Genomic DNA, 12,474 nt, shown 5'->3' with positions numbered 1-12,474 from the left:
TTGCACCTCCTGATTTGAAAGAGATGTCCTGGGGTGGTGGGACATTGCCACAGGAACCCACCCAGGGGACCTTTGCTGGGAGCCTCAGACTCTTTCATCCTGTGCCCTGCAGGAGGCTGGCACAAGAGGCCCCAGCTCAGCTTACATCACAACGAACAGGGGCCTTTTTGGTCACCTACCACTGGTGGCCAGTGGGAGGAACACGTTTTGGAGTTCAGCCAGCATTCAAAGTGTTTGTTTGTTTGTTTGTTTGTTTGTTTGTTTGTTTTTGAGACAGTCTCGCTTTGTCGCCCAGGCTGGAGTGACCTCGGCTCACTGCAAGCTCCGCCTCCTGGGTTCACACCATTCTCCTGCCTCAGTCTCCCGAGTAGCTGGGACTACAGACGTCTGCCACCATGCCTGGCTAATTTTTTTTTTTTTTTTTTGTATTCTTAGTAGAGATGGGGTTTCACCGTGTTAGCCAGGCTGGTCTCAATCTCCTGACCTCAGGTGATCTGCCCGCCTCGGCCTCCCAAAGTGCTGGGATTACAGGCATGATCCCACCGCACCCAGCCCTCTCTGAATTGTTTATATACCTATATTCTCTGCTGACTCCAACCGGCTGCTTCTCCTGCTAACCTCACCCAGCGGACCCAGGGGCATCTGAGGTCTCACTCCTTCACTCCTTATCTGGGAAAATCCACTCTCTGGGAGATGAGAAGGGTGAAGCCGAGAGAAGCACGTGACTCTTAGATCCCACCGGGAGCTAACGTTGGAGCCGTGATTGGGACCACGGTCCTTGTCTGTTCGGTTTCTATTGGCCTTTGAGAAGCTGCCCCTTCATCTTGAATGGCCCATAGCTCCCTCGAGGTCCTGACTACCTGACCTTGACATTTACCACATATCCAGCTGGGAGGATGGAGAAGATGGGACGCCAGGGGACTCTTGATTGGCAGCCTCCGAAGTGCGAGAGCCGCGGGGAGGACGTGCTTTCCCAGATCCTGCTGTCTGCGTGGGTTGTCATACGTTTGGGATTTGACAGGCAATTCCTTAGTTCAGTGGGTTTTGTAAGTCTGTATACGTATCTGGTCTATTTGGCCACATTTCCATGCTTTAAACAAAGACAAAATAATAACAGCTTCTATACGTGGTGATGGAGGAAATCGCTCAAAAGCTTCTTTATATGACTATCATTTGAGGTCAAAGGAGAGACGCTATCACCTACATTTGACCAGGGGACACTGAGGACCAGGAACATCAGGGGACTTATCTGCCATCAGAGAGCTCAATGGAAGCACAGACAGTCATGGACGCCTGGGGGTGGCTGCCCAGCCCTGCCCCAGACCCATGGTAACCACAGTACATATTCTTTGCCATACGGATAGGAAAACAGAGAAAGCCCATCAATACACAAAGAGAAAATAAGAAAACAGCATGAGGCTGGGCACAGTGGCTCAGGCCTGTAATCCCAGCACTTTGGGAGGCTAAGGGGGATACTTTACTTGAGGCCAGGAGTTTGAGACCAGCCTGGCCAATGTGACAAAACCCCGTCTCTACTAAAAATACAAAAAAAAAGCTGGGTGTGGTAGTGTACACACCTGTAATCCCAGCTACTCAGGAGGTTGAGGCACGAGAATCGCTTGAACCTGAGAGGCAGAGGTTACAGTGAGCCGAGATTGTGCCACTGTACTCCAGCCTGGGCAACAGTGCAAGACTCTGTCAAAAGACAGAAGAGAGGGGGAGGGGAGAGGAAGGAAGGGGGAAAGGGAGGAAAGAGAGAAAGAGGAAGGAAGGAAGGAAGGAAGGAAGGAAGGAAGGAAGGAAGGAAGGAAGGAAGGAAGGAAGGAAGGAAGGAAAGAAGAAAGAAAGAAAGAAAAAAAAGAAAGAAAGAAAGAAAGAAAGAAAGAGGAGGGAGGGAGGGAAGAAAGGAAGGAAGGAAGGAGGGAGGGAGGGGAAGGGGAAGGGGGAAAGAAAGAAAAAGAAGAAAGAAAAGAAAGAAGGAGAGAGAGAAAGAAAAGAGAGAGAGGGAGGGAGGGGAAAAGAAACGAAAGGAAATAAAGGAAGAAAGAAAAAAGAAAAGAAGAAAGAAAGAAGAAGAGAAAAGAGGAACAAAGAAAGAAAAAACAGTATGAGAAGCAGAGACAAGTATATCAGCAAGGAAAGGGGGTGCTGTGTTTCCTGTGCCCCAGTTCTGCTCCCACGACTTCCTGGGGCTTGACTGTTGAGGACCAAGGGCTCCCGGCCAAACCTGCGTCTTTAAGGGTAACTCTCCTATTTGCTTACTCCAGATGACGCTGGTTTCTGTTTCTGTGAATTGATAAGCAAAGCTGTCCAATTCAGCTGGGGTTAAACTGAGACCTGTGGCCTCGGCATCCTGAACTCTGTCCATCAGCCACGCCCACTGTGCCTAGCAGAGGAGGGAAGAACATCACAGCGCCTCTCCAGGACTCCTCTCCCCTCCTAGCACCACTCCCACAGATGGGGGCAGAGTAGCCGCTCCCTCCCTCCTGCATAGCAGGAGGCTACCAGGGATTTGACCAAGATCACAACAACCCAATCTCGGAAAGAAACCCTGAGAATGTGCATTCTGGGCCCTGCCTTGGCTGAAGGCAATCCGGATATGCTTTGCTGACTGAAGTCACCGAGGGGTATTTGCTGAAAACAAAAACAAAGGCCAGTGATTTGGGCCTGTCCCTGGATGACCCTTAGGAATGTGCATTCCTCGGCTCGCTCATTCCCACAGCCCCACTGAGACCCTCCTAGTCTCCTACGCAGGGTGCGGCTGACAGCAGCAGGCTGGACGTCCTGATGCTTTTGTTTTTTTGTTTGTTTGTTTTTTGAGACAGAATCTCACTCAGTCGCCCAGGCTGGAGTGCAGTAGCACGATCTCGGCTCACTGCAACCTCCGACTCCCAGGTTCAAGCGATTCTCCTGCCTCAGCCTCCCAAGTAGCTAGGATTACAGGTGTGTGCCACTGTGCCCGGCTAGTTTTTTGTATTTTTAGTAGAGATGGGGTTTCACCATCTTGGCCAGGCTGGTCTTGAACTCCTGACTTCAGGCGATCCACCCGCCTCGGCCTCCCAAAGTGCTGGGATTACAGGCTTGAGCCACCACGCCTGGCCCTGATGCATTTTCACAGCCCGCACCAACCCGAAGGTTGATAAGGCCGGGCAAGCACCTCATCCCTGCAAACCATGTTCCAGACCACCAGACGCTAGGACAGCAGGAACCACACAGCCACTTGGCTTAAAGGGCTTAACACTTTGGGTAACTGAGTCGGCTGGAACTTGCCTGCTGTACCTACTGGTGATACTGTCCTCTCCAAACCAAATCCCCTCCTGGGTTCCCCTGGGGCTATCTGTCCACTGTCTTATGTTGTTCAGCAAAAAGGGGTCCCTTTGAGTTCATTGATAGAGTAACTGGATGAGTGGAACATTTTCAGAAAGATCTGGTTTTTGAGGCCAGAGTAGGATGACCCTGTGGGAGCTCTCCAGGGAGCAACTAAGGCAGACCCCTCAGTGAGGCTGCCTTAGGTGAAGCTTGCAGTTGGCTTGGCACCAGAAAGCCAGACCACAGTGCCCATAAGAGCTGGCACCTGGCTCCTGGACACTGATAATGGTGAGAAAGGTGACTCCCCAGTGACTCAACTCTAAGAGACAAGTTAAACATGCAGTGGACTGTGGCACACAGGACATGTACCGACTCATCAACAGCAAGACAGCTTTTACTTGCATGAAAACTGAGACCTCAGTAAGCCTCTGCCCAGGAACACGGCGCTCTCAGGTATAAACACACGCAAAATGTTCACTTGACCGGTAAGCAAATAACGCAAATTAAAGCAATAAGGGATGTTGTCGCTTTGCCCAGCAAATTGAAAAACATTTTTTAAAAATGAGAATAAAAAATGTTGGGGACCAGGCACGGTGGCTCACGCCTGTAATCCCAGCACTTTGCCAGGCCGAGGTGGGTGGATCACCTGAGGACAGGAGTTTGAGACAAACCTGGCCAACACTGTGAAACTCCATCTCTACTAAAAATACAAAAATTAGCCGGGTGTGGTGGCATGCGCCTGTCATCCCAGCTACTTGGGAGGCTGAGGCAGGAGAATCACTGGAACCTGAAGGTGGAGGTTGCAGTGAGCTGAGATCATGCCACTGCACTCCAGCCTGGGTGACACAGCGAAATTCCATCTCAAAACAAACAAACACAAACAACGGGAAAGGTGTGGCTGCGCCTGTACTCTCTGCTAATGGTGCCAGGCAGCTGGCACCATTAAGGCAGTCAGGGGTTTAAAAAAAAGAATAGACTTGGCTGGGCTCGGTGGCTCACGCCTGTAATACCAGCACTTTGGGAGGTCAAAGTGGGCAGATTACCTGAAGTCAGGGGCTCGAGATCAGCTTTGCCAACATGGTAAAACCCCATCTCTACTAAAAATACAAAAATCAGCCGAGCGTGGTGGCGGACACCTGTAATCCCAGCTACTGTGGAGGCTGAGGCAGTAGAAGAGCTTGAACCTGGGAGGCGGAGGTTGCAGTGAGCTGAGATCGCGCCACTGCACTCCAGCCTAGGCAGCAGAGCGAGACTCCGTCTCAAAAAAATAAAAAAAAGCATAGACTTTCATCCTGTGTTTCCACCCCAAATAAAATAACCAGAGGTTTCCACAGACTTTCCATGTGTAAGGATATTCAGCTCAGCACTGCCTACATACAAAAAATAAAAGGAAACAAACCCACACTTCTAACAACAAGGGATGGGTCCAATTCATAAATCTATAAAATGACCTATTCTCAAGGCCATTTCAAGTTAAATCCTCCGACAACTGTAATGACAGGAAATGCTCCCAATTCAGTAACAGAAAAAAATCATTTTGCGAATGTATAGTATCATATCAATCTGTTTAAATATACATATATGTAAGAATACAACTAGAATAAAATGTAGCAAAACTTTAATAGCAAGGGGATTTTGGATATCTTTTATTTTCTTCATGATACTTTTGGCATTTCCCCAGTCTAATAACAGGAGCCTGTTATTTTTATCAACAGGAACATAAAGCTGCTTTTATTTTCTCAAAGAAGAAAAAGAAATAGAGTCACCGGGAGAAAGGACCAGTGTGACCTTCAGGCAAGCACCGGGTTTGTCCCTCAGGCTGAAATACCATTTATGCTGTCAGTATGACAAGAACTCCTCATTCCTCTGACCAACCCAGGCCCTCACAGGGTCTGACATCAGAAAACAGAAGTGGAGCTTCGGGGAGATGGGGAGCGGCTCCCCCAGCAAGTCCCAAGTCAGGCCTGGTAAGCTGATGGGGTTAAATGATGTGACCTGCCTGCCATGATGCCCTTCCTAGACAGGATGGTGCCTTCAGGGTCTGCCCCATGGGGCACCCAAGCCCCTGAATGCTCAGATGCTCCAGACGCTCTTTAGTGGATCTTTTCTGGGAAGCTGTCTCCACCCAGGAGCCAGGGTTCACCACAGACCCAAGGCATGACATGTGGTTCTGTTTAATTCCGCCCCAGTCCATCCTTCCTCCCAGCCTTGCCCTCCCTACACCTCCGTGCATCAAGGTCATACAGCGAGAGAATCAGCTCGAATCTCTTTCCTAGTGCTGTAGGCTGTGACCTTCAGGCTACACGTGGCTGCGGCTAGAAAGGGAGGTGCCAGAGGGTGCCTGGGTGAATGCAGCCTCCCACCTTGACACCTGCAAGTACCCGTCCTGTGATACACTCCCAGGCATGCTGTGGGCTGTGTCAGCTGCCCTGTGCCCCTCCAAAGCCAAGCCCAGAGTCCAATGACCCCTACCAAGCCTCATGCCCACTGGCCTCGCTTTCTCAAACCCAGCGGCATTTTCTCCCTATGGCCCAGGACCAGGGCTAGGGACAGCATGTGTAAAGTCCTTCCACACTGTGACAGCATTTCAGGCCCATGAGCCCAGAGCCCCAGTGCACCCAAGAGCTCTGCCCTCCCAAATGCACAGAGACTACGGCCCCCTGAACTCCAGCAGAGGGGTCTTTGGAGGTCACCTCCCCTGGGGGCCTCGACTTCCTAACTTTTAAAACCAGGTCAATTTCCCCTTCCCTAAAACTGTAGAACTTCAGACTTGGAAGGAGCCTTATGGTCTTCCTACCTACACTCTTTGTTTATAAGAGAAAAATCTAAGGCACAGAAGACAGGCAACTTATACACAGTCCCACAGTGAGTGAGTCACTGCACCACAGAGCCAGCGAAAAGCCCCAGCTCTCGCATGCATAGGAATCCCCTGGAGGTGTGGAGCTTGCTAAAATGCAGATCCCCAGGCCTCAGCCCCCTACCCCCAAGCCCTCATTCAGTCATAGATCTAGGGGCCTGTGAATCAATCTGTACTTCACACAAGCCCCCCTGGAGATTCTCATGCAGGTGGTTCTCAGGTGACACTTTGAGAAACACCATGGGGCTCCTTTTGTGTCTTTATCTCCTGCCCACTTCGCTGGGCTGCTATGCAGAGAAGACGATGGGACGACGTGAAAGGCTTTGAAGATCACTGCCAGGTGAAGACAGTGTCCTTGCACTGCTTCCTGTTCTCCTCTGAGCCCTCCTCACTCTCCCGCTCTGCCTTGGCTTCCAGATCTGGAGCCCTTTCTAATACTTAAAAAGAGATCAGCCGGGCACGGTGGCTCACGCCTGTAATCCCAGCACTTTGGGAGGCTGAGGCGCGATCACCTGAGGTCAGGAGTTCGAGACCAACCTGACCAACATGGTGAAACCCCGTCTCTACTAAAAATACAAAATTAGCCGGGTGTGGTGACGCATGCCTGTAATCCCAGCTACTCGGGAGGCTGAGGCAGGAGAATCGCTGGAACCTGGGAGGCGGAGGTTGCAGTGAGCCGAGATTACACCACTGCACTCCAGCCTGGGCAACAACAGTAAAACTCTATCTCAAAAAAAAAAAAAAAAGAGATCATCACTGTCCTTTTGGCGATACACTGTCCTAAACTGCCTGGAACCCACCCCACTGTCTCACAGGAGAACCACCAGACTAGGCCACTGTCATCCAAATGGATCAGTGATGTCGGGGGTGGGGCGTGCTGGGGATACTCTCATTTTCCCTTTTTTTTTTTTTTTTTTTTTTTTTTTGAGACAGAGTCTCACTCTGCCACCCAGGCTGGAGTGCAGTGGCACAATCTTGGCTCACTCACTGCAACCTCCACCTCCCAGGTTCAAGCAATTCTCCTGCCTCAGCCTCCCGAGTAGCTGGGATTATATGTGCCCACCACCATTCCCAGCTAACTTTTTTTGTATTTTTTTAGTAGAGACGGGGGCCTCATCATGTAGACCAGGCTGGTTTCAAACTCCTGACCTCAAGTGGTCTGCCCGCCTAGGCCTCCCAAAGTGTTGGGATTACAGGCATGAGCCACTGCGCCTGGCCTCATTCTCGTTTTCTATGCGTATCAGAAAGAATTGGGTGTGGGTTCAACACTCTTGAATTCAAGCTCACCTCAGCCACTATGTAACCTGTGCAAACCTCTTCACTTCTTTGTACCTCTTTTGGTTTCCTGTCGGGTGAGCTGTAGGTAAAGGTATCTGCTAGGCACTGCTGTTGTATTAAAAGAGACAGCACTTGTAAACTACAAGGCGGCTTGTACCCATAAGATAGGGTGGTAGGGTTGCCAGATGAAATGCAGGATCCCCAGTTCATGTTAAATTTCAGAAAAACAATAAATAACGTTTTGGATACGTCCCAAATATTACATGGGACCTACTTATACTAAAATATTATTTGTCATTTATCTGAAATTCAACATTAATTGGGCATCTTGGGTGTTTTGGTTTGTTGCATTGTTGTGTTTTGGTTTTTGCTGATTGGCTGCTGGGTATTCTGGCATCCGTTGGCCCTCCTCCCACCAGCAAGGCAGTTCCTCCTCAGTCCTCAGACTCAGATTCCCCCAGCCCCCGGACCATGGAAGGGCCTGGACGGAGGGTACCACTGGGCCTTGACAGCCTTTTCTTCCTCCCCTCTGCTGCATGCTCTGGGGCTGAGTGCTCCCCGTCAGCCCTGTGGCCACAGGGGGAGGCTCACCTGGCAGACAGTACAATGTCTGCAACTGTCACAGCTAGACAAGGTCACAGGGAGAACGCTCTGGGCTCTGTCTTGTTTATCTGGGGGACAAGGGGGCAGGGAGGCAAGGGAAAGCAAGGGCAGGCTCCTCTTTGCTCCTTCCTTCAATTTCCTCCCCTGGAAGAGGCAGAAGGCCTGCCTAGAAAGCCCCGGAACTTGTACCCTAATGGAGCCTGGTTTTCTCTGGCAGGAAGTGGGTGGTCCTCAGGGAGGCGGTGCTTTGAGCCAGGAGATCCTGGTGCACCCCCAGCTCTGGGTTTAACTCTCTGTGTGATCTAAGGCAAACTACATCACTTCTTTAGTCAAAACAGGATAATAACAACAGCGCCAATTAAAACACTGATATAGTACACACTGTAAGCCAAGCACTGTTCTCGGTCCTTTATAAATAATACCCTTTTAACCCTCCTAACAAGCCTAGAAGGTGGGTACTGTATCAGCCCCATTTTACAGGTGAGGAAACGGGTACAAAAAGATCACACAATCAGTAAGAAGTAGAGGCAGGATTTGAAGGTAAGCAGCTTGGCGCCGGTCTGGGCTCTGAGCTGTCTCTGTGAAAAGTAGAAAAAGCACAAATGCAGGAGGAGGTGGGAGGGGGCGATGAACACCTATTGAGCACCTATAGCACGCTAAGCAAGACAGTGTCCTTTACAGAGACGATCTCATTTAAATCTCACAGCAAGCACGGCAGAGGACACCGTTACCACATTCTGAATCCAGATGCAGAGAAACTGAGGCTTGGAGAGGTCAGGGACTTGCCTAGGATTATAAACCTGAGTCCAAACCTGAATGTGGGTCTCACTTCAAGGTATGTGCTGGGACCTCCACCACCCACCCTGCATCTGGCTCACAGTTTAGGAGACACTCTCAGGCCACACAGCATGGACAGTGGCAGTGAGATCAGAGCTGCTCGTGGCACTGCACCCTGTGAGGTACCCTGGAGCTGCGTCCATCCTCTCCCTACTGGCTGAGACAAAGCCACACCCCCAACCCCTGTTCCCAGGGCCCTGGACACGGCTCCTTGCTCTGAACCTGTCCATCCTTCCTCCAGTCTTTCCCATCTTAGTCCAGTTTCTTCCCCACATCACAGAGAGCAGGAGGAGGAACATTTTGCTTCGATTGCTCTTGTTACTCTCACCCACATCACCTTGTTTGGATCCCGACAACCACTGGGTCGGATGGACTACACAGCATTACCCATATCCTGATTTCACTCAAAGGGAAGGTGAAGCTTAAAAAAGTGGAGTGACCCGGCCGGGCGCAGTGGCTCACGTCTGTAATCCCAGCACTTTGGGAGGCCGAGGTGGGTGGATCACAAGGTCAGGAGATCGAGACCATCTGGCTAACATAGTGAAACCCCATCTCTACTGAAAATACAAAAAATTAGTTGGGCATGGTGGCAGACGCCTGTAGTCCCAGCTACTCAGGAGGCTAAGGCAGGAGAATGGCTCGAATCCAGGAGGCAGAGCTTGCAGTGAGCCGAGATCGTGCCACTGCACTCTAACCTGAGTGACAGACCGAGACTCTGTCTAAAAAAAAAAAAAAAAAAAAACTGGAGTGACCCACCCAGAGTCCCCCAGATTTTAAGCCAGGACTTAAACCCATGTCTTCAGACTCCAAATCCAGGGCTCTCTGGAGATCTTAGAGGTCAACTCAAGTATTCTAGAGATGAGGAAACTGAGGCCCAGATGGGACAAGTGGCCCGTTCAAGGTCACAGCCACCACGGCAGAACTGAGACAAACCCACAGCTCCCGACTTCATAACACCTTGCCTTCACTTGGAAGACAACTGGAGCCAATAAACCAATCCAACCCACAACAGGGGTGAATGGTGCCAACCCCACTGAAAACGAAAGGCGGAAGCAAGCAGGACTGAGGTGCACCCCATGCCATCGTGAGCTCTTCATCCGGTCACTCCTGTCTCCAGGACCGAGTCTACTGGTGGGGAGGGTCTGGGGAGCCAGACAAGTGGATGAGGACACAGTTTAAAGGTGGGGACTCTGCACCCTGCAGGCCAGATCGTTTTCGGAATTTCAGCCAGCCTGGGCTGAAAGTGCTGGCTCAGGGGCCTGCCTTTGCTGAGTAGTGAGCGCCCCGAAGCGTGGGGTGTGTTTGATGACAGTTGGGAATGAAGATATGAATGCAGGAGCTCAGCACACAGATGAACAGCATCCTCGATTTCTCCATAAATGGGGGAAAAAAAGATATTCTGAAGCTAAATCTGCATGTATGTCACCTTTGATGATGTGTGCCTTGCAGCTGCGGTTCCAATTCTGCTGAAATCTTGGGAGCAAGGTGGGAGACAGAGTTCAGCTCTGAGAGGTCACTGTGGGCACTGGTGCTCACGGGGTCACAAGTGGAAGGCTGGAATCCACTTGGGGGAAGGACACCCACCTGCCACCTCACTCTGGGTACTCATCCCTGTGGATGCTGGGGTCCCCTCCTTCTCAGCTCCACCCCTGCTCCCTTCCTGTGGGCCTTAATGGGGCCCCTTAACTCCCTCTGTCCTGGTGTTCCCGTCTGCCAAGCGGGTATATATGCCCATGCTGCCATTGGAAGGGTGCACCAGGAAAGCAAAGGGGGCACCAGCCCACTACATTTTGGTTCAGCTTTTTCACATCTGGCTGAAAAGCCACAGAGAACTACAAATCATTACTGCATCATTGGCTTTTAATGGGCTGCCATTATTCCTCATCAGAAATCTTCCTCACCCATATTAGACAGAAGAGCAAACTGGAGCTGAGAAGCTGAGAGGCCAGGTTAGGCTCGGGAGGCTGCTGGAAAGCCCATGGAACTGGCTGACTCCCCGTGCACGGTACTGAGAATAGGGCCTTTTCCCATACAGTAGGCTGCGTTCTGCTTACCAGAGACCTACAAGTAATCCACACCCACCAGTCCTAGGACCCAAAGCCCAGGGAGATGATCCGGGGCATCCCGAGAACGGGAAGGTCCCTAACTTGGGAAAGTGAGTTACTGGAGAAACAGGGGAAGAAGTCCAGCCCCGGGGTTCAGAAACTCCAAAGAATTCCAGATGTGTTCCTCTCCACCCACTTCCTCAGCGGAGACCCAGGAAAAGTTCAGGATCCCCCAAGCCTCCTCTTCCAAACTCAACCCAAGGCTCCTCGCACCCAGACTGGGGTCTGGGGGGCCTCTCCCTGGCCCCCTCCCTCCCCCAGCCCAGCCGGCCCGGCTCACCTTTGGGCAGTTTGGATGCGTTTTCCTGGATCCAGGAGAAGAGGTGGGCGAAGTCACAGTCGCAGAGCCAGGGGTTCCCGTCCAGACGCAGGGAGCGCAGCGCGGGCAGCGCGGCCAGGGCAGCCACGCTGAGGCTGCGCAGGTTGTTGTCGTTGAGCTCCAGCACCTGCAGCGACTCCAGGGTCTCGAAGGCGGCCTCGTGCACGCCCGCCAGGTTGTTGTTAGCCAGACTAAGCTTCACCAGCCTCCCGGCCGAGCGGAAGGCGCCGGCGCCCAGCTGGGTCAGGTTGTTGTAGCTGAGGTCGAGGAATACGAGCTTGGCCGAGCCGCTGAACGTGCCCTCCTCCAGCGAGCGCAGCGAGTTGTTCCTGAAGTCCAGGTAGACCAGGTCGCCGTAGAAGATGAAGAAGTCCTCGGGGATCTGCTGGATGCGGTTGCCGGCCACCAGCAGCTTGCGCACGTCCAGGGGAAAGGGGTCGGGCACGCTGGGCAGCCCGCGGTCGCTGCAGTCCACGGTGTGCGGGTCGGTGCAGGCGCAGCCCGCGGGGCACGCGTGCCCGGGCGCGAGCAGCAGCAGGAGGCTGCAGAGCCGGAGCGCCGCGGCGGCGCAGGCTGGGGCGCGGGGGCGCATGGCCGGGGGGCCCGCGCCGGCCGCGGCGACACCGAGGCGGCTCTCGGAGCGAGTCCTGGCGCGGGGCGGCGCGAGGCGGCGCGGTGAGGCACTGGCTGCCGGGCGCCGGGAGCCGGAGGGCGGCCCGGGCGGGGAGGGCGTGCGCCCGGGCGCGCGAGGGCTATGGAGCGCGGCGCAGAAGGACTGGGGGAGCCCGGACAGTAGGGACGGAGAGGGAAGCGGGGGAGGGAGGGGCGAGGGACTCACCAAAGGATTTCCCCGGACAGGAAATTAACCCGCTAGAAAAATCCCTTGGGAGAGGCAGGAGCGGTAGGGGGGGCCGAGTGGCCGTCGCCAAAACGCAGTCCCACCCTGGCAGCTGATTTCCGAGATCGGGAAGTAAGACGCCGCGCTGCACTTGACGTCTAAGTTCAGTTACCAAGCCCAGGAGCGGTTTCCTTAAGGCGTGTCCCGGGCGTGCGCCCCGCCCCCTCGCGCCCGCCTGGTGCCAAATCACGCTCCCTGCACGCCACCCCATGTCGCTGAAGGGAGTGGGACCTGGGTCACTCTGACTCTGCTCCGGGGGCAATCCCCG

The 12,474-nt window shown here is 53.0% G+C and overlaps 1 protein-coding gene across 2 annotated transcripts in view; it reads right to left on the bottom strand.

Moving 5' to 3' along the window:
- LRRC38 (leucine rich repeat containing 38) overlaps positions 1–12,085 on the bottom strand; it is a 112,584-nt gene extending 100,499 nt beyond the window's left edge. For both annotated transcript variants that reach the window (XM_074019793.1, XM_005545225.5), the window contains exon 1: positions 11,270–12,085. In XM_074019793.1, coding sequence (XP_073875894.1) covers positions 11,270–11,900 — 631 coding nt within the window. In that variant the 5' untranslated portion in view covers positions 11,901–12,085. The remainder of the gene's footprint in view (positions 1–11,269) is intronic.
- Between the last annotated feature and the right edge of the window lie 389 nt (positions 12,086–12,474).

This window comes from Macaca fascicularis, chromosome 1 (assembly GCF_037993035.2).
Source record: "Macaca fascicularis isolate 582-1 chromosome 1, T2T-MFA8v1.1".
In the NCBI taxonomy this organism is placed as follows: Eukaryota; Metazoa; Chordata; class Mammalia; order Primates; family Cercopithecidae; genus Macaca; species Macaca fascicularis.
The sequence above is the reverse complement of the archived record's forward strand: the minus strand, read 5'-3'. Positions and strand labels throughout refer to the sequence as shown.